Raw genomic sequence first — 25,746 nt, forward strand, 5'->3', positions numbered from 1 at the left:
TCCTCCTCCTCCTCTCTTTTCATTTAGGCTCCATTCTGATGGACCACAGGCCTCTGGGAAAATCTCTCTCTCCTGGCTCCTGCTGCCTCACATATTGACAGATCTGGATTGTCATACCCTGGGCTCCACTGGATCATTGCTCTCCTCTGTTTTATTATCTCCTTATATCTGTATTTCTATAAAATTTGATGCCTCTTCATTCTGATCCTCTCTGTTTTACTGCTAATTATCTCGTGTGGCCTGCCCTCTTCCAGGTCACCACGGTGGAGAGGAGGTTGTGTGGCTCAGGCACCACTTGGCGATGCCTCTGCCTGCTCCGTCGTCTCCTGGATCCACACACTTTACATATATTATATAATTTGTATCAGATATTCTGTCAATGCAATGTGGAAATTGTGATTTTGTTGTTCTGTTCTGTACATGCGACATCTATTGCATGTCTGTCGTCCTGGGAGAGGGATCCCTCCTCTGTGGCTCTTCCTGAGGTTTCTTCCATCTTTTTTTCCCTGTTAAAAAGTTTTTTTTTCTCTCAATATGGCAAGTTTTTCCTCACTCGATTCAAAGGTCTAAGGACAGAGGATGTCGTTCACTGTACAGATTGTAAAGCCCACTGAGGCAATGTGATTGTGATTTTCGGCTATATAAATAAAAATTGATTTGAAAACATTTACTTCTCTCACAAATCTTGTCCACTGGTCCTCCCGTGGCAAGTCCTCAAAACCCTGTCCTCTCCTGTTCCTCTCCTCCTCATGGTGGATGCTGAAGGTGCCAAGTCCAAGGGGGTCGTCAAGGGGGGTCTGGTGGAGACAGGACAGGAAGGACCCAGTGAGTTGTGTATATGCATCCTTGATGCATCTGAGGGTCTCAATTGTGATGGGAACTTTAAGTTAAAGAAATGTTAGCAATTAAATTACTGTGAATATAACCACTCACAGTTTAATGTCTACAATGGTAAACAACAATATGGAAGGCCATAACCTAAACATAGACTTAAAACGTTAAAAATTAATCATCACACACCTGCTCCTTGATGTGGAGGAAATTGACATTGGGCCTTTGGAAGATTTTGGACAGCCGTGTCAGATGTGGCAAGATGTCTGACTGCAGGTACACCGATGCCACAAACCTGTAGGTTGCACAAAGGGTGTACAGGCCCTTGGCAACCAGGCATCAGAGAAGCTCTGCCTCCTCTGCCAATGTAGCCAGCACAGGTTTTCTTGGAGGTCCTCAATGGGCAGGTACTAAGACAGCCACCTTGTGTCTTTTACCTCCTGGAAAAAATAAACCAGTGTAATGTTAGTTTACATTGACAGTACTGGTTAGCACTGACTAGATGGAAAATACCAACTGTGAATGATAGTATATGTACTGTCCTGTTTAGCACTGTGGTGGAAGTACAAGTGCAGTTCCTGGAGGTGGTCCCGGAAAGTTGACATGTACTTCACACCATTTGAGGCATCCTTGCAGGCCAGGGCAAGGCGATGAGCGGCACAAGCCACGGCAACGATTGTGGGGTAGCTGTTGCTCAGCTGCTTAGCAACCCAGTTTACACGCCCTGTGTTTACATGTCAACACAACAAGGCAAATTGCATTTACATTTCTTTCTTAAAACACACTAACATTAAATAGCCAAATGATCATTCCAGTCATAACTGCTGCGCCATCAGTGCCGAGCCCATATATTCTCTCTATTGGCACCTGCTTGTTTTGCAGGACACTTTTTACAGCAGTGTCAATGGTGTCAGCCACTGATTGTCACAATGTCAAGGAACCGATTAAAAACCAGTCCCTCTTTATCCACGTACCTGAATGAAACAAAAACAACAGTAAGTATAGCATCATAAGGGGTTTAATATAGATAACTTTAAAAAAGGCTCTAATAAGGGGAAAGTCTGAAATACGGGAATCTCGATTAAAACAATGTATAATCACATCCCATACCATGTTATTTATATCTATACTAGCTTCTATTGCTCCAACTACAGTAGAAGCTCAGAGATGCAAAAAGTAGGGTCTTTCAAACAGGATGTAGAACCAGAGTTAAGCTTTATTAATGCAGATAATTGATAGGGCTGCTGCACTGTGAGCAGGGTCCACCAAATATATGTTCATACCTGATCTGCAGATCAAGCTGATGAAGCAGGGAAACATCTGTGCTTTCATAGAGTTCAAGGCTGATGGCTTGCGATGTGTTCATCTACTCCATGAGAGTATCCTCGATTACCTCAGTAAGGATTTCCAGCATCTGATCAATAATGTGATAAGAGCAGTAGTTGTTCCTGCGATCAACCTTGAAATCAGAAAATGAAAAGATTGCTGTATTTTTTCACTGGGAAAGAAGTTTTACATCAATGTATAATGGCTGAACAAAATCAAGTTTGTAATGTTTGTGCAAGTATTTACTTTAAGCTTGAGGAAATAGTCACAGCCCAGGAGCTGAGCAAAGCTTAGTAGCGGTGGGCTATCTCATTTTTAACCAGCCAATATAGGCACTTGAACCCCCCAATTACAGCTTCATGCTCCATGGTGATGACAGGCTCAAGGGCACTTATGACCGAGTTTCCTGCATTGAAAAAAAAAAAAAAGATTCAGTATTTCTAGCTTCCCTGAACACTACCAGTTCAACCACATCTGCAACTTTTGGGAATGTGATTTAAAAAGTGGTGGTAATGTGACTGGAGTAAGGCAAGGAAAATACCTGATTGAACTGACACTTGGCATTTAATGCTGTGTTGGTGGTGCTCAGTACCGAACTGGTGTTACAGATAATCCTTTCTGTAATGGACAGCTGCAACCTCCTCAAAGGGTCTCATTATAAGGCCATTCCTACTTCCACAATATTTAATAATTAAAAAAGGTTAAACCTACCATGTGGAGTATCATAGAGCCAGTGTTTAAACTGTGGTATTTGTGATTTTCGGTGTTTGCCTACACCTAGATGGAATAATCAAAATAAATATTTCCCACGCACAACAACAACTGAAACTACTCTGACTTACTGCCCCTTTCTCCCTTTGTCCCCCCATCTGCCCCTATGGGAACTACCTACCTTTTCTGACTGTCTGTCCCTGTATGAGAGTCAGCTGAGGCTGTTTCTCCTACCGCCCCTGCTGTGTCTTCTGCTACCTGGAGAAGCTCTTTTCTGCTACAAAGAAACGAGTAGTGTTAAAATTCCACTGTTAGTCCAGTTCATTTCCTGACAAATGCCTTTGAATAATCTGTTTGGCTCTCTGACTTGCCATTTGACTATGCAAGGTATCCTGGCTATCTACCTGTGTAGGTTATTTCTTCTTCATTAGGTGGCGATTTTCGCTCTCTCTTCTTGAAATATTTCAAATGCTCATGGTCTGAAAATCAATGGTACAAACAAGCTAAAAACATTAGCAGACTAGCATTACTTCAACTTGAATAACATAGCTTTAGCTTATAAATAGCCTAACGTTACATGATGAGCCAACTTGCCCCTTAGATTGTGAAAATATTGACGCTGTCAGAGCTGTTACTTACAGAAGCCTTAAAGGGCCATGCATTCATACATTTTATTTCCTCCGTTTTCCCGTGATAATGAGTTAATTTCATTTGTTTTCTCAAGATCTCGAGTTATTATCTCGAAATAACAACTGCCGTTTTCCCGAGATAACGGGATAAATTTCTCGAGATCTCGAGATAACAAAACGATAGTGTAGTATATTAAATCATTGCAGGAAACATCATTCAGTGTAGCAATGTCAGAGGAGCAGGAGCATATCGATCACCGCGTCACATATCTTTTCAATCAAGGCCTGACACAGGCTGAAATAGCATTATGCCTTGCTATTACAGATAATATACACATTAGTGTGCGTAATCTAAAAAGACAGTTAGCAAGGCTTCAGCTATATCGGCGGCACAATCTAAGTGAGCCTGATGTCGTCGTTAACTACATAGCTGACCAGCTACGAGGTCCCGGGCATCTCCATAATCTCAGGCCTATCATATCACAGTCATTATCTCGAGATCTCAAATTAATTATATCGTTATGTCGGGAAAACAAAGTTTCGTTGTCTCGAGATCTCAAGAAAATTATCCCGTTATCTCGGGAAAACAAAGTTTCGTTATCTCGTGATCTCGAATTAATTATCCCGTTATCTCGGGAAAACAAAGTTTCGTTATCTCGTGATCTCGAATTAATTATCCCGTTATCTCGGGAAAACAAAGTTTCGTTATCTCGAGATCTCGAATTAATTAGATCGTTATCTCGGGAAAACAAAGTTTCGTTATCTCGAGATCTCGAATTAATTAGATCGTTATCTCGGGAAAACAAAGTTTCGTTATCTCGAGATCTTGAATTAATTAGATCGTTATCTCGGGAAAACAAAGTTTCGTTATCTCGAGATCTCGAATTAATTATCCCGTTATCTCGGGAAAACAAAGTTTCGTTATCTCGAGATCTCGAATTAATTATATCGTTATCTCGGGAAAACAAAGTTTCGTTATCTCGAATTAATTATATCATTATCTCGGGAAAACAAAGTTTCGTTATCTCGAGATCTCGAATTTTCTTTATTTGTTCTTTTTCGGTTATGACTGACTGTCAAAATAGAGGTAAAAGAATGTTGTATGGCAGTCATTCTCTGCAAGGTTTTACCTGAGCCAGGCCAACAACAATGATAGCAATCATATCACATCCATACAGGGTTAGTTGTATATTCAGCCATTAAAATAAAAGAGATCTTCTTTTTTTTGTTAACACACACTGGTATTGGATCAGTAACAGGAAGGAAAAAATGGTATCAGAACATCTCTTATACCCTCTAACATGTCCTGTTTTGTTTGGATTATGTTTATTCCTAATGGAGTATTTGTCCGTCTTGTATTTTCTAGATGAGCTGTCAGGCCAATCACACCGCTCCAATGAGGGTGCTGGTGACAGGAGGGTCCGGCTTGGTCGGCCGGGCCATACAGCGCGTGGTCAATGAGGAGGGGGGAGCCAAGGAGGGGGAAGAATGGATATTCCTCTCGTCCAAAGATGCCAACCTCTTGTGAGAACATCCTTCTTCTAGCTACATCTAATAAGCAAACCTGTTTTGGTAGCAATAGAAACAATTCAATTCTTGTTTTTCTTGGGTTTTTGAGTGGGTTTTTTTTTTTTTCCTCTTTTCAGGAACACGGAGGAGACGATGGCAGTGTTTGAAAAACATCGGCCAACCCATGTCATTCACCTGGCTGCTATGGTTGGGGGACTTTTCAAAAACATGAAGTCCAACCTGGACTTTTGGGTATGAGAAGGTTGTTTTTCTGTTATCACTGAAAATAAACTAGCACAGGTGTTATTTTCATATTTGTGTCTGTCCCCTCCAGAGGAACAACATCTACATCAATGATAACGTGCTGAAGGCTGCACATGCAGTTGATGTGGTCAAGGTGGTTTCCTGCCTATCCACCTGCATCTTTCCTGACAAGACCACCTACCCAATCGACGAGACCATGGTAAAAGGCATCAATGTGTTTGCTGTACGCTGGCATGTGTCTGTAAACTTGTGAATGGTGACTAACTTTACTTTGCTTCTTTACACAAGGTCCATAACGGTCCTCCTCATGACTCGAACTTTGGCTATTCCTATGCAAAGAGAATGCTTGATGTGTATAACAGGTTGGAACTCATCAAACATCTATAGTAAATTCACACTATCATCATCCGAATAAGAATTGTGTGTAAAACTGTGTTTACGTCTCACAGGGCATATTTCGAGCAGCATGAGCGTCCTTACACGTCTGTGATTCCCACAAATGTGTTCGGTCCCCATGACAACTTCAACATTGAGGACGGACCTCCACCATCATCCCTGTTCCAAAAAAAACAAGGATCACAGGACTAAATGACTACAGGCCAGTCGCCCTGACCTCTGTGGTGATGAAGTCCTTCGAGCGCCTTGTTTTGACCCACCTCAAAACCATCACAGACCCACTCCTAGACCCCCTGCAGTTTGCCTACAGAGCCAACAGATCTGTGGATGATGCAGTAAACATGGCCCTCCACTTCATCCTCCAACACCTGGACTCAGCAGGAACCTATGCCAGGATCCTGTTTGTGGATTTTAGCTCTGCCTTTAACACCATCAACCCAGCTCTGCTGCAGGACAAGCTCTCCCAGCTGCATGTACCAGACTCCACCTGCAGGTGGATGACTAACTTCCTGTCTGACAGGAAGCAGTATGTGAAGCTGGGGAAACACGTCTCTGACTCCCGGACCATCAGCACCGGCTCCCCTCAAGGCTGCGTTCTCTCCCCTCTACTCTTCTCCCTGTACACAAACAGCTGCACCTCCAGTCACCAGTCGGTCAAGCTTTTGGACAATACCAAGTATCTATCAGTGTCACTTTTTTCTTTTTTACTTTAAAATATATGTTTTTGTTTCATACATTCTCTTTTAACTGCAGATTTTAATTATTTTGTCATAGACATTTTATTTAGTTGTATTGTTCCCATTTATTTAATCACTGAAAAAGTATTTACTTTGGCTTGATAAGTTCAGTAGTAGCACTGTTACCAATCCAACATATAAATTGTGTGCTCTTTTGTTTCTGTCATTAGAGGAGGGGAAGCCACTGGTGGTCTGGGGCTCCGGCACTCCCAGAAGACAGTTCATTTACTCGCTGGACCTGGCCCGTCTCTTCATCTGGGTCCTGAGAGACTATCAAGAGGTCGATCCGATCATTCTCTCCGGTGAGTTGTCATACACAGCACATCAGTAGTGAAAGCTGAGTTAAGTTTATAGTAATGTCTATGTTGTGTTGGCTGTTTCAGTTGGAGAGGAAGATGAGGTGTCCATCAAAGAGGCTGCTGAAGCAGTAGTGCAAGCACTGGACTTTAAAGGAGAAGTGGTGGTATCCTTTTAATCATGCTAAGCCAGATGAGTGCATGCTTACCATAGAACAGGTTGTTCCAGGTTTACTATGGTCCATGTTTCAGTTTGTTGTTCTTAAATATAATCTTCACTGTGATGCTACAAATTCTCTACAAATGTATTTTAATAAATTACTTTAATGAGCTCAAAGAACTGGATGTCTGGAAGGTTAAGAATTGCAGTTTTTCTTTTTAAATCTTTTACACTTCAAAGACTTTTGAAAGAAAGAAATGTTTTGCCCTCATCTGGAGAGTTCCATGCAGTTTCCTTGACCTTTGACCTCTAGTATGATACCAGTAAATCAGACGGCCAGTTCAAAAAGACAGCCAACAATGCAAAGCTGCGCCACTACCTGCCAGACTTCACCTTCACACCCTTTGACCAAGGTGGGACAGGCTTTTGGTTGTGTTTGTGTGTGTGCCTGTGGCTGGGAGTAGAAATCTTGAATACTTGATAAAAGGAGAAGACATATGTATTAACTAAATCTGCTGTTGATCTTCACTGATTCTTCTCAATCTCACTTACAGCTTTGAAGGAAACCTGTGATTGGTTTATTGCCAAAAGATGAAATCACTGCAAATACTGCTCATCTTTGGATGAGATTGTAATAAACTGTCTGTCTGTCTGGACCCAAATGCAGAGAGCGGAGGCAGTGGTCAAGGTGCAAAGGAATTTATTTGAGTTCAGAGGGTTCGTGGAGGAGGACGTAGTGGACGAGCCTGGCCGGTCGGCAGGCAGGCAGAGTCGTCTGGGAGCTGCACAGGCGAAACTCTGGAAGCCTGAGTGGAGAAGCGCTGGAGCTTTCTGCTCACGAGGTAGAAAAACACACAATCACATGAGACAGAGCTCACAGAGAAAAAACACGAAGAGATCCGTGGAACGTATAAACACGGAAAACACAAAGCTAACACAATGGTTAGAGCCACTCACCGTAACTGGCGGAACAATCTGGCGCCGGAGTGGAGATGAGACCGGGTTTCTAGCAGGGGATGATGAGTGGAATGATCTGCAGGTGCGCCTCTCCGCTGCTGCTGACACTGCTGCCACGCCCACAGGTACAGACGCAGGTAAACAGGAGCAGGTGAGGAAAAAGGGAGGGGGGAAGACAGACGGGGGAAAACACAAAAACAACCCCGACTGACACGGTCAGACCGTGACAAAACATAGTTAATCAAAATAATCTGCCTACAAAGGTTTACCAGCATCATAAGGATTGCAGACAATGGAAATCGAAAACAAAGCAACCTCATGATCTCTCTTCACAGGTAAATCTGAAAAACAAATTAATAAAAGAAAAAAAAAACATGAAGCAAAATGTCTATGGTCTATGGGTTCATACGTTTGTATCGGTTAGGGTTAGCAGTGAAACTGCTATTTAAAATGCAGGCACACACTGACAGAACTTGAATCTCTAGCTATAACTTAAAAAGCATTTATTTTATTCCCACAGAGCCCAGCCCTCCTGTGCACAGTGCAGTCTTTAGATCAGCAGTGAGTCACTTTTTCTGACTCTCAGCAGCCTGAGGCCAGGGGTGTGTTACTGTTAACACACCCCTGTGTTAATGAGCAAGCCAACTATACCATCTGCCCACACAAGTAAGTCAAAATCATAATTAAAATACAAAATGAATCAATGAATTTTTCAAAATAAAGTCACAAACAAGGGGCAATATATACATTTTTACCATGACTCTACACAGGTTTTATTAGATGAAAACAATAAATAAATAAACGATGTGGGCTTGTAGAGTCATTAAATGATCGTGACTGAATTCTGGATGGCTGCCATACATAGCATGTAGTACCATAGACATCCAGAATTCAAATAAAGGAAGGTAATTGTTATCCCTTTTATTTATTTTTTTACAACCAGAGAAGGCACGTAATGACGGAGGCTGAGAATGGCCATAAGTGCAAGTATTTTTTTAATGCTATAATCTCATGATCACTAGTTAATTGTGTTTTGTCATAATAACCTGCCTGGTTTTCTCACAATGCTGGCTCAATTCATCTTGTTATCTCGAGAAAAATGGGCTTAATGTGACAGCTAGGAATGTGAAATGGCTGACATTGCCCACGAACTGGGAATCTGGGTTGATGAAGACTCTTCAGAGTGCCAGGCTGCCAAGACAAATGCAGATGCCATTACTGCAGAAATTCAAGGCATCCTGTATGTCAACTCTTCATATGCTGCCACTACACTTAATTCGGTAAACCACAGAGTGTATGGAATGTTTGCATCACACAGATCCCGACAACACACAGCACATAGTTCAAGTGACTTCTGGGCAATAATTGTACATAAGTATGTAGACCAGTCAAATATTACAGATTATATTGCTGAAGCACATTGTTCTGAGGCATATGAGCATTCAGGAGCATATGACTGTTCAGGAGAATATGAAAGTAAAGAATTGAAAGAAGAAGAAATTGAAATGAAGTTCGGCCACCTTTTATTAACAATCAAGGTGGTTCTTGCAGAACCAGTGATGAAATCAGCAGTTGAGTATTATTTGCCTGCTAAAAGGACACCAAGAGTCCAGAGTTATCAGAAGATGTTGGTTCAGCTCAGTTTGAGATACCCACCTTCTCCTTTAACACTGAGCTCATTCTACAAGCTGCAAATGAAGCTTACCGAAAGGACGGAACCCTACTCAGCAATCCTGCAGTAAAATCCAACATTCTGGACAAATTAGCAGAGAGCATCTTCGTCTACACTGCCTATCCTTCACAAGCACAGAGGGAGCAGGTTGCTGAGGCCTTGGTTACGAAGCACCCATGTTGAGGGACCCAGTATCTTTCAATGGTTTGTATGGCTGGCACAACAGCCTGAATTTGGGCAAATACAGAGCAAAGGTCCGACACCTTGGAGGTAAACTACCTCCCACCTCCTCCTCAAGGTGAAAGTTATGAAACCCTTGAAAAGGAGAGAGTGGAGCTTCTCTATGAGTGTAAGAAGAGGGACAACAAAAAAGTCATCAATGAGAAGATGACAAAACACCCTCTCACTGTGTTAAAATGACCTAATTCCGAAGAAGCCCCCTGTGATTGACTTTAAAGCTCGATGGCCTACCTTGTTTGAGCTTTCCCAGGTATGATGCATATTTTAATCATGTCTTCTTCAATACAAGGTGTTGGTGGCAAGTTTTCAAATTGCATTTCTCAATTTTGAATGAATCATTATTGCCTTGTTTGACAGTATCACTGTCATTATCCTGTAACCTGACACTTTCAAGTGAAAGTCACTCATGTCTTCATGTTCAAAACTTAGTGTCAAGGGTGTGTCTCCCGAATGCACCAGTGAGACGCAAGTGGCATAGCTTGAGGTAGCTCCTTAGTGTTGGCATATACCAAGCTAAAGTAGCGAGCCTGATATATGTCCAAACTAAGCAGCTAATAAAAACTATTGTGACTGAATTACCTGTGGAACAAATGAGCAGAATCCCTATGCTGTGAGATGAAGTAAAAACTATACTCAATTGATTGCCTGTGGGTGAAAATGAGCAGTATTCTTACCTGATGAAGCTGTGAGGAAAAAAAACTATACCTATCTGATTATCTGTATCTATATCTCTTAACGTGCCTAACTAAACTTAGCACAAATCATGTGCTTGACTGAACTGATACATCTGGTGCAGAATTCCTTATGAAATGCAGGACCACTTAAACAACGCTTTCAGTGTAGTTTTGAGGTTAATTTTTCTATCTCTTGTTCTGTTTCTTTTGCCTCGTGTCTCTAATTATACTTGTGATGTTTCTCCATCTCTCTCTTGGTCTCTCTCTCAGACTGGGGAGGAATTCCAGAGGATCACACTGAAACCACTACAGTCCACATTCCTGGGGAAGTTGGACAAATACGCTTCCAAGCTGTTGAGACTGTACAGGAGGAAGGGAGGAGCTGTCGGCAAGACACTCGTCGAAACACTTTACATGTTAAATGAGGCAAGTACTTATAGCAGTTTATCAGTTACTTTTGTGTAGTAGCATTCTGATGTCTAAACTTGGCATAATCTTATATTTCATATTTTTGTAGGATGATCAGAGGCCTCATTCTCTACCTTGGTTAAAAGCCGGAGGAGTTCATCAAGGTCTACCAGGTTAAGAAATTACACATCTGACACTTGGATTCAAAGCCCTGCCTGTAGGAGACAACGTTGTGCATAGTGGAATCATGTATATATTCCCTCTCCACTTCAATTAATTAGCAGCCTCTTTTTCAGCAGAAATAAACTATAAACCATAATAAATTATGCTGACTTAACTTGGAAAATGTATTTCTTGCGCACAAAAAAGTAGTTCATACAAAGACCAGTCTCGCTTGATGTACATAATAATCTGATGCAAAAAGTTGCCTTAATTTTTTTAAGCAGGTCAAGCAGGATATTTTTTATCAGTGCAGAGGGAGCCATAGGCCACAGTAAAATCATTAGACTATAACTGAGAGGCAGATGACGATGTTAAAACGATTATTGACTTCCTGTTTGAACCTGGAAAAACTCTGAAAGCACAAGCAGACACTACCTCTGCTAATCCATCTGTCCATCCATCCATCTTTCAATGTAGGCTAACCACTGTAGGGTCCCTCACACCTCTAACAGATCAAGCCTGTCATTCTGTCATTTGACCTGCCAACCTGTGACCAAGTTGCTGAGATATTGGACTGGGTTTGTGACAGAGAACGTGTTTTGGAACCTGCCTTCTTCAGATAAGGAATCTGTAGTGCTCTGACCACATCTAGTGGCTGAAATGTGAACTGCACAGAAACTAAATGTGGCTTGTGCTTTGCATCACTCTCAAAAGAGCCTCAGCTAAGAAGTAGAATGTAAAGAACTTTGCCTTAACAGTGCTGAAGAACACAAGATATCTTGATTTCTTAGAATTATAAGTAAGTCCTTCAGAAAGTTGTGATGAACCACCCAGATTATAGTGAGGAGGATCTAGAGAGCTTGGTTGATGAACTGCTCTGGGACTATTGAGCATACCAGAGAGACTGTTGTGTGTGAGGTAAGCCTGGACCTGTACTTGCATTTATTAAAGTTCATAGTCGAGAACAGTTTCTCACACAGATATGTGCTTCAAAAGGCACATTACCCGACTCAACACTTTAACTTGAATCCTAACTGATGCAGGGAGTAGCTGCTCATTTCTTAAACAACCATGCAGGAAGTCATATCCTGTGGTCATGGAAAAGATCTTACTCTGTTTCAGAAGGGTCAAATCATTGACCTGCATCAAGCAAAGAAAACAACTAAGGAGATTGCTGAAACTACTAAAATTGGGTTAAGAACTGTCTACGCATTATTAAAACCTGGAAGGATAGTGGTGAACCATCATCTTCCAGGAATTATTATCCTAAAAAATTATCCTACTTCTTAAACTAAGGAAAATGCATCGTCACAAAGCTGAAAAAAAAAGAAAAGTTGACTTAGCTCAACCTTAAACATCTACAACAGACACATTGATGCAGCAGCAATCCAAAACATCAAATATAAAAGGAAAGCATTAGAAAGTCAGAACAGAGGACTCACAAAGAAAAGAAGAAGGGGAGCTAATTTTCTTTGTGTTGCTGCTGACCCGTTTGGGAAACTCACTTTTCCAGATTGTTTGTGGCTTCAATCTGACTCATGAACCAGAGGGGGGACATCAGATTAGATCTGAGTCTTGCAGGAGAACTAAAGTGTAACTCCTGAGTTGATTTCTATGAGATTGACCCTCCATCTCCTGTTCTCTCATCTGAACTTAACCATGCACTCTTACGCACATAACACGTGTGCGAAGGATGAAGGTTCCTGCACAGCAGTGGACGAACAGTAAGAATCAAATACCTCGAAACACACAGCGAGACACCTGCCGTCCAAACAAGAGAAGAGAAGAAGAAGAGCCCTGAGCTGTAACAGAGCTGTGTGTTGTTCTCTTTTGATCAGGCTGCTTGGATGAGCAGACCGCTGTGCTTCTCAGGACCCCAGGCACTCTCTTTTTGTACAATGATGTTTTCTTTAGAGCGTAATGAAATCACACCTCCCATCATGCTGTGCGCTCTGTGAAGTCGAGCAGTGAGAGAGTGCTTTCACAGCGCTACTGACACTCAGCTGGAGCAGATGTTGTCAAACATGCTCAAATATACAAGAATAATAAGAGATTAGGAGCTGCTCGGAGGGTTTGATCACTCCTGTTAAGATAGCATCTCGAGTGATGTGAAATGAATCCCTCTGTCAGAGCTGATATATCAAGTTCTGCTCCTGAACTTGTGTTTATTTTGGCCAACTGCCAAGTCAATTCTATAATAAGTGGAACCACTCAAACCCAGATTTTCCTCTTAAATTTCCCCTGAAATAAGGTTAGAAAAACAACTTTTTCCACTCAGTATCATATGATGTATAGTCTATATTTGCTTCTTAAAGGACCAGTGTGTGGGATTTAGAGGAATTTATTGGCAGGAATGGAAAATAATATTCATATTTATGTTTTGTATGATCACCTGAAACTAAGAATTATTCTGTTTTCATTACCTTAGAATGAGCCTTTTATATCTACAGAGGGAGCATGTCCTCTTCCACGGAGTCCACCATGTTGCACCACCATGTTTCCACAGTAGCCCAGAATGGACAAACCATCATAGGTTCTCCTCAACCCAGTCGTCAGGATAAAATGTTGGCAGTTAATGTTTCTGCAAACAACTGATACGTTCACACATATGGGTACAATATTGATATTTCTATAGCACTTAGCATTTCACGTTTCATGTTCATAACCTGACTTTTATATCAGGAGGTGGATGAGATACTGCCAAGCCAGTGACTGTTTCAACATTTTTAAGTGTGATACCACAGGATATTTTTAAGGAGCTCTCCAGCTCCTTCTGGCAACAAAAACAGGTATTTTTAAGCCAAAACAAGGTGTTTTCCTGACCATAGCCAAGTGTTTTTTCTTTGTAAAGCTAACTAGATCATAGAAGAGCAAAGAACCCAGAGAAACATGAAGTTGCTACATTAAGAAATGTAAAGGTTTCAACATATCCATGGTTTGCAGAAACCTTCATTGCCATGCTTGGAAGGGGATGGGTGTTCAGTTGGTTGCAATCTGCAACCTTACCAATAGATGCCAGTAAATCCTACACACTGGTCCTTTATTGAAGCTAGTTGTATGTTGCTTGACTGATATCACCAAATCTAAGACATTTCAGCATTCCGGCAAATGGAAAAATTGTCCTGTTATCCATGTTTTAAGTTGACTTTTTTAATTTTTTTTTTACTAAAATAAGAAATAAGGTTCTCTGAGTTTGAATGATGCAGGCATCACAGCAAGTGTCTGTGATAGAGTTTAGAGTATTTGTTCACAAACTGCTGATTCATTGTTCTTGTTGCTTTACTATGAACAGATCCTCCTCTGTGTTGATTCAGGTGACACAGAAGAGGATCTGTTGGTAAATATCCGGCTCAAACAACTTGTTTGACCAGGATATTTACTGAACCATTCATATTTGATATATTTTATGATGCATGTTCTTAATGTAGAAAACTGCTGAAGTAAAAACAACCACATATTAAGTAATATTATGCTGTAAACACACACACCTTAACACAAGCACACACTGAGAAAGTCAGAGCTCCTAGTGGTCCTTGGCAGTTTCTGTGTGTCTACACCATCCAAGCTGGGTCCCTGCACCTTCTTTTCTAATGAGTCGATCAGTGTATTTCTATCCTTTGACCTCTGTTTATCAACCACAGGGGACACTACAGACACACTCAGAACTAGACAATTTCTGACCTATAAAAAAAAGTACAGTGGAACACCACTCAAAGTTGACATTCCTACTTGTAAACTCAGGGTAAATGTATCTACTCTGACTTTCATGAGGGAGCAGTTGTCTGACTTCACACAACAATGGCGGCACCCATGACTACAGTATTAGATTAATGACTGGAAAATTCAGATACATTTCCAAGTATAAAAGGGCAGTGAAATAAAATGTTTCTGTGCATCTGTTACCTCATGTATTTAGTTTATATATGAAAATAGGGCCTGCACTGCAGAGAGTTTGCCTGATGTTTTGCATCTGTCTGTCTGTCTGTCAACCATATAAGATGCAGTCACGTAACTTTACAGGTTGTAGTTGGGATTAAAAAAAAATGGAGGCCAAGCTTAAAGAAGATGTGGTCTGATAGAGGAGAGTCACATTTCACAGCTGCTAGGATTTTGAAAAAAGACAATTCCCTAAAAAAATCCCACAACAACATTTAGCCTGCGTGTCATGAGGGAATGCAATGTTTTTGTTTTTACAGATACAAAGCACAACATCCTGGACTCTGCCATTCAGCCAGACTGGCTTATTTGCCACCGAGCAGACAGAGCCTTCGTAATTGGATGCTGTTGGCAGCTGTGTACATATCTCCTAGTCCCAATTAGAAATAGAGCACAGTGAACTGTACTGCACCCTCAGGAAGTAATACCATCAAGACAGATTTCTTCATATTACTGTAGAATTCAACCATGCTAGTGTAATGTAATACCAGAACTACACCTGCTTGTTGATTTTCTGGCAAGGGAAGATAATACACCAGATCTGCTTACACAACTTACAAAGGGGCATACAAGGCTGGCCCACTCCTCCACCGCAGCCTCTCCCATTCAATCATTGTTTTGCAAAAGCCACAGTCACAAAACCGGTTCAGAAACAGATACCTGTGTGGCCTGATGGTGACACGTCTGCACTTCAGGAATGATGCCACTGACTGAGCTGTAAATTCCCTGAAATTTCCAAGCTGCAAAAATTGGAGCAAAAAGTGTTACTAAGGGATTCTTTATTCATTATTTAAAATATTTTAAGAAATGTGAGGGCACTTTAAATGTATAGATATGTTGTAATACTTTAAAATAAGTGCAGAGAACACTGTAGCACTTATTCAGATGATGAAGGGTGAGCTCAATTCAGACCAAAGTGACTGCTTGACACATGAGTAGCTTTGCTTTGAAAAGTGGTAGGCATTATGTTATAAAACAGTTATTGGGAGAAATTATATTGTTGATAAAACATTTTAAATAAAAATATCGTTAACAGACAAAGGATAAAATATGTTGAGTGACAGACTTCCATTAGGTGTTTTCCAATTCTATGGTTGTTACATATTCCATCTTCATTTTGTTGTGACCCCTGTCCATTTTTTTGCTGGTTGATTGGTTGGTTTGTCAGCAGGATTACACAAAAACTACTAAACATGGATGGAGGATGGGTCTCCCAGAACAGACCCCATTGACTTTTGGTGCGGATCCAGCTAAAGGGGCAAATCCAGGAATTTTTTCCCCACTTCTTTAACATTGTGAGATTATGAGGCATTTTTTGAAATTTACATTGAGGGAATAATGCATAGATCTTAATGAAAAAACTCAGGCATATTTAGGTGGCTGGTATCTGTGAGGGGACTGTTTGGCCTTGTGGAGGTATTCTGTGATGTACTTCTAGGAACCCTTTTTCATCTATTCTGAAACTGTGACCATGCCACAAAGCTATGGAAGGACTTGAGTAGATTCATTTTTGATAATATTGACCCTGCTTTCACTTTGTGTCTAAAGTACGTTTTGTTAGGTTTCCATAAAGGAAATAGTAAAATCAAAGAACATCATGTTATTTATTATGTGAAATTATTCTCTTAGCAAAATGTTGTATTCACAAATCCAAATTTAGTAAATGTGAACCCTCATTTACCCTATTATATTTGAACATAAAACCAAACATTACATAAATGTTATAATGTAATATATGCAGCAAATATAGTAATGGTTTTTAAGAGATGCCATTTGTGAACATTAAACTCACAACTTTTGTTGTTTGTTTGTTGTTTTTTATTTTATTTTCTTTAACCGGAACATTTTGATCACTATAAGTTATCCAAAGCTGCAGTTCTCCCTCCATCCTTCAGGTGTCGCTGTAGCTGGAGCCCTGCAGCCGTCTCACAGACCTTGCCCTCTTTAATGACTCCTCCTCTACTGCCGCTACATGCTCTCTCCTCATTGGCTGATTCCACCGCCGCTTCCTCCTACGTATCTTCGCTTGAAGGCGGAGTGTTGTTCAGTTGACGGATGCTGAGGAGGGTCGTTGGTAACAGTCCCTCTGTAAACACACACACACACAGACGCTTTGTGTCGATTCTGTCGCTCGGTTCAGTCAGTTCACTTTAAACCTCCAGCCTGTTAGAGATGGCCCAGTGCTCCGAGCCCGCTAACGTTAGCTCCACGATGAACGGAGAGCAGCAGGAGAGGAAGGTGGCTCTCATCACCGGCATCACTGGACAGGTGAGATAAGCGTCATTTTACACCAGCACTGAGTGACACTGCAGGACTGAATGAACAAGTTTCTCAAAGGAAAAACCACCAACAGTTGATTTGTTGACACCTATTTTCTTAACGTCTCCTTCGTCTTGATTTTTGTTGAGTGAAGACGGCTGTTCATGGCGTATACACCTGTGACAGGTGCTTAAAACCCGGCGTATCACCATTAAATCCCCCTCAGCCCTAAAGTGTCATCTCTCCTGACTTTTAGCTCTGGTGTTCTGGTGTTAAATCACGCTGAAGTCGTTCCTGAAGATGTTATCCTCCAACATTAACTGTTACTGATTCATTTTATGTCAGAAGGGAAGATAAATGTTTAGTTTCCAAGACTTTATAGTTGTCTTTAACACGTGGTTCTGCTACAAGGAAGTTGTCAGGTTGATGTTCCTCCTGTCGCAGCTTAATGACAACAATCAGGATATGCATTTTGGCACAATGCTTCCTGAGTAATAAACACATCCAGAAGTTTGAATATTTAAGGATGAATCAGGTTTTAAATGTGTTGTCTCTGCTGTCTTTTCATCAAAGACTACAGTGAGAATAAGTCTGGGACTTAATTGAGATATCCTTGACATTTTTTGTAGTTTTGTGTGTGATGTGATGTCTTCCTTCTCCTTATCTTGTAACTAAGCCATCTTCTTTAAACTAATGTAGAATAGGGCCGGGCAATATGGTTAAAATGCTTATCACAGTGGGGTCAACCGATATGGCTTCTTAAGGGCCGATACCGTTTGTTAGAAATCAAAGAGACTGAAAACCGACATTTGGGACAGATATTCATTTGCAGTAAAAATGAAACTCTTTGTGTCAATATTTCAAACAACCAGTGATGGAATAAACCTAAGAACAATTTACTCAAGTACTTTTTTCAGGTACTTTACTGGAGTACTTTGATTTTCTGCTACTTTATACTTCTTCTCCACTATATTTATTTGATACATTCAGTTACTAGTTACTTTGCAGATTCTGACTATTCAGTTTTTGTAGGCTATTAATTGTGATGTCTTACCAATCAGATCGTGTGACCGTTGAAGGGAGGCTACAGCGTTTGAGACCAAAAAAAGCTCCACACTGTTCATGCTCGAATCTCGACACTTCCGATGTTGTGGTCCAACAATCTACCACGGGAGAACTGTTGGTTCGCCGTACCCAGGAATAAGGCACAAAATTGGTAGAATGTAGTTGTAGAAGTAGCCATTGTAAGAGTTAAATGATGTTTGGTGATATTTGTTTCCACAACCACATCAACCTGTTTGAATGTTTGACAGATGGCATAGCTGTCACTCTACCCTCACTGCTTAAAGTCTCTATTGTGTGAGAGGATGCTGCATCAGAGCCATTTTATCAGCATTCTGATCACCAATACCGATATTTGGAAAATGCTGAAAATTGGCCAAGATTGATAGTTGGTCTAGCTCTAATATATGCAGTATGCCGTATATTACAATTAGGGCTGCAAATATTATCTACATCACTGATTATTCTGTTTCCTCAATTATTGAATTAATTGTTTTGTAATAAAATAGTGGAATATGACCATAATTTCCCAGAGCCAAAGGTCGCCTTTTCAACTTTCTACCTCTGTCTGAATCCGGAGATATTCAGTTTGACATCATGACGAAGAAAAGCAGCAAATCCTCACGTTTGTGCACTTTAGCTCAAAAAATGACGCCAACAAGGGATCAAAATAGTTGCAGAGCACTAAATGAAACAAGCCCTATACACCTTTAATAGCCTGTGAGTGAACTAATGATGATGTTTGAGCAGCATCTCACAGCATGTCTTCTTAATGTCACTTTTTTTTTAAATTTTGACACGTGGCTGACATAAACATAAAATTGACATAAAATAAAGTTGAACTGACTGACTCACATCCTGCTGCATTCAGAAGTTATTCTACAATTAAGTTTAAAACATACCGTATAACCAAGAAGAAGAATTACAACAAACACACTCTCCTCAGGAATTGGTGCAGAATTAGGAAGGGAAACATATGAATTTTTAGTTGCTAATGTGCTGTTATCACATCTGTGGACTAAAACCAATTGTCATTTGCATACTGTTCAGTTGTGAAAGTATCTCTAAAAACACTGGTTCTATGATGCAGCGTTACACACCCAGAATTTACCCCCCGGGCAGGGCAGCTTTGTTCGTTCAGATTAGAATTAAAGATAGATAACTCAAACTACCCTGATTGACAGATTGATCCTGTCGGGTGCACTATGAAGTAATTCTACTAAAAGTATTTTCACTCCCATCATCAAGAGATCCTGTGCAGGACTTGAATGACCTGTCAGTCAGGTTCAGCAGATAAAGGCAGAGCCCTAAACCAGCCAACTCCTGTCACACGTCATAGAAACAAGAATGAGAGAAACTAGAATGAATGGGAGGCATGTAACTGAAGGTGTGAATCACAACCTGTATATTGTTCGAATGTATCATGTAAATTTAGTCAAGTACAGATTTGAAGTTCATGTACTTTGTGTTTCCATTTAATTCAAAAACTTTATACTTCTATTAAACTACTTCTCAGATATTGTGCTTTTTACTAGACCAGTTCTCAATCCAAGTAAAAAAAATGGATATTGATTAGCTGATAAACACACAGTTATTGCAATGTCCTCTTATGTATTATCAAACAATTCTGACAAAGATGCTGTATGTAATGGAGGCAGAATTCTTTGCACTTTATAGATGTATTCACAGTAAAAGCCTTGTTAAAGAACTGAAGGGTTTCTGCCCACTAAAATGCTAGATGCTTTTAATTTTAAAATGTAAACAGGAAATGTTAAGTTTGTGTAATACTGTAATGTAGGGCAGCTTTAAATGGCAAACCATGGATTTGTTAAGGGAAATCTGGATACAGTGTCACAGGCAGAGCCCCATTTTTTTTCTAGAAAAGTTGTCCGGTGGCGCATGAAGCCAAAAAAGTTTGACTTCCTTGGTATAAAGTTAACCTATGTGGATCTTCTGGATTGTGCGGCTGGTAGAGACTTCCCCCAACCAAGCTGGCTAACTTCATCTTTAGCACATGGCTAGCTTGAATAGTGATAAAATTATTTTATTACTTCTAGACTTTCCTTCTCTCACAATATAAGCTTATGGGAAAAAATCTTTTGGGCCCCAGTGTGTCACATGACATTGTTATTACATGGTTTGGCCTTTATGTCAAATTAGCTTCAAAACCTGACACTCCTCCTGGGAACAAAATTAGGCTTCGAACTTAAGTTTAAAAGAGTTTAACATAGAAATCACCTGCACAAACTTGTTATGAGAGTTCTCTTTTGTGTCTCACTGTGTGTACAACTCTCAACACTACATCACAATACAACATTGGGAAGCACTGCCCTGTAACAATGTAGACATTTTTCAAGGTATTGAATCGAAGTTGAAAGTTCCAGTATCATGACCACACTAGTTCACACACTGACGTAAGTATCTCAGACAGCTGCTAGCTCTCATCAGCTACACCTGACAAATGCCAGTTCAGTTTAGTCGGTTTGAATAAATTCAAACTGGTTTAAGCTTGTGCACCGGATTGAACTGGCAAAAAAGGAAACCTACCCAACCCAACCTGAATGTTTGTTTATGAGCTGTAGAGAATCTTTTGGAAGGCAGAAACCAGTTTGACCTCACTCTGACATTAACATCTACTGTTTCACTAAATGCTGCTACTGTGGTGTGAAACAGTAGACATGTTTCAGCTGCCTCACACACCTAAAGAATAATCTGAACAGAACATCAGGACAATGGCAGAGAGGAGTGGTAACTTGGTAGAACTGGCCCGAGGGCCTCACTGGTATTCATGTACACAGACAACTTAAATTTGGGCTAGGTGACAATATAGAGTGAAGATTGTGTGAAGGATGTTTGCTATCACGTTACTCTTACTGGCTTTGTTTGTAGTTTTATTACCTGAGGTGGAGGGGAAGTTGTGTCATCATAATGGTTAGAATAGGAAAGGACAAGAACACATCATTCATTAATTCTACTACTACTGTTAACTCAGTAAATGCTTCTGCATACATTAGTATTTCATAGATCATAGATAGACATCATAGACCAAGTTTTTGAATTAAATTTCAATTTAAATGGTTTTATTTTATATTTATTAGATTTGTTTTTATGTAGAATTATTTATTACACATTTCTTGTGAAGTTTACTGATCACAATGTGCTGTCTTCTGTTTTTGTGACTGTCATCTTTGATAATAGATTTTATTATTAACTCTAAAATGTACTGCCTCTGTACAGACAGCATGTGCCATAAGAATTATTTTACTCAGGATTGAGGGAATCCTTTGTTTATTTAATCTGTGTAAAAAAAACCCAAAGATTAAATTACAGATTTGGCCAAACTGTCATCATCACATTTTTCTTTAGTTATTGTTCTATACATACAACAAGTGTATCTTCCTTCCTTTTTGATTATTATTTCTCATTAGTTGTACCTCGTTCTGACAGGTGCGTATAAATCAATTAATCCAAAATCAGTATTAATGATGAAGCCAAAATTCATGGTTTTATATGAAAGTATTACACTTTATTTCTTTTTTATTTAAATAAAATGTCACAACTAAACAGTACCTCAAATTAAGACACTCAAGTTAATAACTCGCATTAGGTCCTCCATACATACATACATACATTCAGAGAGATTTTCCTGTACTGTTTATGCTGTGGTATAAAGAGGTAGAAGTGCTTTGATTCGTCAGGTATTTGTCAGACGTTCCAGTGTGATGTTTTACCCATAGAAAGCAACTGAATTAACATAAAATGTCCTGCAGTCACGGTCAAAAGTTTACATACACCGTTAAAGAACATGTATATCATGGCAGTCTTCAGTTCCAATGATTTCTACAGCTCTCATTTTTCTGTGATGCAATGAGTGGAACACAAACTACTATTTCACAAAAACATTCATGAAGTTTGGTTCAGTAATCAATTTGTTATAGGTCTTCTGAAAATGTGATCAAAATCTGCTGGCTCATAAACATACACTGAACAAAAATACAAATGCAGCACTTTTGTTTTTGCTCCCATTTTTCATGAGCTGAACTCAAAGATCTAAATTTTTTTCTATATACACAAAAGATCCATTTCTCTCAAATATTGATCACAAATCTGTCTAAATCTGTGTTAGTGAGCACTTCTCCTTTGCCGAGATAATCCATCCCACCTCACAGGTGTGGCATATCAAGATGCTGATTAGACAGCATGAATATTGCACAGGTGTGCCTTAGGCTGGCCACAATAAAAGGCCACTCTGGAATGTGCAGTTTTGCTTTGTTGGGGGGTCTGGGGGGGTCAGAAAACCAGTCAGTATCTGGTGTGACCACTATTTGCCGCATAGAGTTGATCAGGTTGTTGATTGTGGCCTGTGGAATGTTGGTCCACTCCTCTTCAATGGCTGTGCGAAGTTGCTGGATATTGGCAGGAACTGGAACACGCTGTCGTATACGTATCGTATATGTGTCGTATCCAGAGACAATAAAAGGCCACTCTAAAATGTTCAGTTTTATCACACAGCACAATGCCACAGATGTCGCAAGTTTTGACGGAGTGTGCAATTGGCATGCTGACTGCAGGAATGTCCACCAGAGCTGTTGCCCGTGAATTGAATGTTCATTTCTCTACCATAAGCCATCTCCAATAAAGCAAAACTGCACATTTCAGAGTGGCCTTTTATTGTGGCCAGCCTAAGGCACACCTGTGCCTAACCCTAACCCAACAATCAACAACCTGATCAACTCTATGCGAAGGAGATGTGAGGCAAATGGTGGTCACACCAGATACTGACTGGTTTTCTGACCCCCTCAGACCCCCCCAATTAAGCAAAACTGCACATTCCAGAGTGGCCTTTTATTGTGGCCAGCCTAAGGCACACCTGTGCAATATTCATGCTGTCTAATCAGCATCTTGATATGCCACACCTGTGAGGTGGGATGGATTATCTCGGCAGATTTAGACAGATTTGTGAACAATATTTGAGAGAAATGGATCTTTTGTGTATATAATGTTATATAAATGTTTTAGATCTTTGAGTTCAGCTCATGAAAAATGGGAGCAAAAACAAAAGTGTTGCGTTTATATTTTTGTTCAGTGTACATACAGTAATTCTAATATTTGGTTAAATGTCTCTTGGCCATTTTCACCTCAATTAGGCGCTCTTGAAAGCCATCCATAAGCTTCTGGTCGTCCTCTGGTTGAATTTTTAACCACTCCTCTTGACAGGATCAGTGAAGTTCAACTAAATTTGTTGGCTTCCTGGCATGGACTTGTTTCTTCAGCACAGTCCACATGTTCTTGATGCGGTTCAAGTCAGGACTTGGGAAGGTCATTCTGAAACCTCCATTGTAACCTGATTGATTCATTCCTTTACCACTTCTGATGTGTGTTTGGGATCATTGTCCTGTTGGAACACCCAACTGCAGCCAAGAGCCAATCTTCTGTTGATGATTTGAGGTTTTCCTGAAGAATTTGGAGAAATTCCTCCGTCTTCATTATTCCATTTACTTTCTTTAGAGCCCCACAGCATAATACTACCAGCACCATGCTGGACAGAAGGTATGGTGTTCTTGGGGTTAAAGGCCTCACCTTCTTTCTCTCCTCCATATAACAACATATTGCTGCTCATTGTGGTCAAACATCTCAGCTTTTGTTTCATCTGACCAGAGTTTTTCTCCAGAAGGTTTTTTCTTTGTCCATGTGATGAGCAGCAAACTTCAGTGGAGCTTTAAGGTGCCGTGTCTGGAGCAAGACCTTCTTTCTCGCAGGCAGCCTCTCAGCCCTTGTTGATGAAAAACACACTTGACCGTGGACACTGACACCTGTTGACTCTTGACCATCCTGACCAGTTTTCTGTCAGCAGCAGGTGATAGTTTGTGTTTTCTTCCTGATGGTGGCAGTGACACAACTGTGCCATGCACTTTATACTCAAACAGTTGTTTGTACAGTTGATCTTGGGACCTGTTATTACTTTGAAATGGCTCCAAGTGAAAGACTGCTCTTTAGTCTTTCCCATTGTTTGTGGCTGAGTCTAATGGGTGTATCAAACAAGCCCTATTAAAATGGGCCCAGAAAAGTCACCAGCTGTTATCAATCAGAATCACTCAGAAGAAGTTAAGAACTTCTTTCAATAAATTTTGTATAATTAGCTCAATTGATTGTTCAGGTTACTGTATGTATGTTTATGAGGCAGCAGATTTGGTCACATTTTCAGAAGACCTATAATAAATTAATTACTGAACCAAACTTCATGAATGTTTTTGTGACAAAATAGTTTGTGTTCCTCTCATTCCATCACAGAAAAATGAGAGCTGTAGAAATCATTGAAACTAAACTGGACTGCCATGATATACATTTGTATACAAGTGTGTGTAAACTTTTGACCGCGACTGTATATATCAACACATATTGTGAAATGTTCTATATATCAATACATATTCTACTATGATAGGACATCCTATCCACATTACCTGTTCTTTGAATCAGCTCTAATATAATAGCATCTCTACACGTTCAGTATCACTATCCCACAAGTGACCGAACCAGTCTGTGTTTGCATAGCAATAGAGGTGTGTGGACTACATTGTTTTTTTAACTTCAGTACAAAACCCTGAAAAATATTTTCAGAGCTAAATATAACAAGGCTAATTGTAGCTGTCACCAACCTCTGGAAATTCCTTAAAGAGATCTGCTTATTGGTCCTTCAGGTGCTTTGCTAAATTTGTTGTGTTAACAGCTGGTAGCACTACCCTGTAGCTCTGTTTGCACATGCTTGTATCCTTTCCCCTTTCATGTTAATTTGCCTAATATGCAAAGTAGCTGAAACCATAACAAAACGGAGCCAATGAGATGAATGACGAGAAGACAGCACTCTGAGTTGGTAATGAAATCTGATGATAATTCTGTTGATTGTTTTGTCGATTAATCAATGAGTTTTTTGGTCTATAAAATGGTGAAAAATGTTGATCACTGTTCCCCAAAGTCCAAGATGATCTTCATATATTCAGTTTACTGTCATAGAGGAGGTGAGAAATCAGAAAATATTCACATTTAAGAAGACAGAATGAGATAATTTGGACAATTTCATAGTTGACAACTAATTGACTGATTTATTGCTGCAGCTCTGTGTGTCAACTCACTCTCAGAGAGAAGAGAGAGCAATAGTGCGACTGCCACAGGTGTAACGATACTGTGAGAAATCTGCATTGAAATCTTTCCAAATATTCAGAATTGATCTGTATCGATAAATTATATTTTTAACAACACTAATGTAATTGTGTATCCTTTGTAGTAGCACTATACGTAAAAAAGAGCATTGTCAGTTTCTGAGAGTTATTTCATTGGAACAAATAAGCAGAGACTTGGGGAATGTTTCATGGTGAGGTTAAAGTAGGGCCATCACGATTTTAAATCCAAAATCAAAAGCAGGATTGGCGATCAGCCATCAGTGCTGGAAAAAAAGGACCTAAATCAAAAAGTTGAATCGAATCATGACCTTAAAATCGAAAGACATATCGAATCTTGAC

General features: G+C 40.1%; 2 protein-coding genes and 1 long non-coding RNA gene across 3 annotated transcripts in view; 2 read left to right on the forward strand and 1 right to left on the reverse strand.

The window, feature by feature from the left end:
• The first annotated feature begins 4,876 nt into the window (after positions 1-4,876).
• LOC141004994 (GDP-L-fucose synthase-like) lies at positions 4,877-7,823 on the forward strand. Its single transcript, XM_073476725.1, has 9 exons — positions 4,877-5,021; positions 5,144-5,258; positions 5,341-5,469; positions 5,559-5,632; positions 5,720-5,842; positions 6,563-6,705; positions 6,787-6,866; positions 7,173-7,272; positions 7,527-7,823. The coding sequence occupies exons 1-9, from the start codon at positions 4,894-4,896 to the stop codon at positions 7,565-7,567; spliced, it is 933 nt and encodes a 310-aa protein (XP_073332826.1). The 5' UTR covers positions 4,877-4,893; the 3' UTR covers positions 7,568-7,823.
• Positions 7,543-7,910, reverse strand: LOC141004995 (uncharacterized). The gene is made up of 2 exons (XR_012179840.1): positions 7,817-7,910; positions 7,543-7,690 (listed from the first exon to the last, which is right to left on the reverse strand). It is a non-coding gene; the product is annotated as an uncharacterized lncRNA (long non-coding RNA).
• A 9,082-nt stretch (positions 7,911-16,992) lies between these two features.
• gmds (GDP-mannose 4,6-dehydratase) overlaps positions 16,993-25,746 on the forward strand; it is a 180,322-nt gene continuing 171,568 nt past the window's right edge. Inside the window, exon 1 of the mRNA XM_073476727.1 lies at positions 16,993-17,176. Within this exon, the coding sequence (XP_073332828.1) occupies positions 17,081-17,176 (96 nt within the window). The 5' untranslated portion in view covers positions 16,993-17,080. The remainder of the gene's footprint in view (positions 17,177-25,746) is intronic.

This window comes from Pagrus major, chromosome 11 (assembly GCF_040436345.1).
Source record: "Pagrus major chromosome 11, Pma_NU_1.0".
Classification (NCBI taxonomy): domain Eukaryota; kingdom Metazoa; phylum Chordata; class Actinopteri; order Spariformes; family Sparidae; genus Pagrus; species Pagrus major.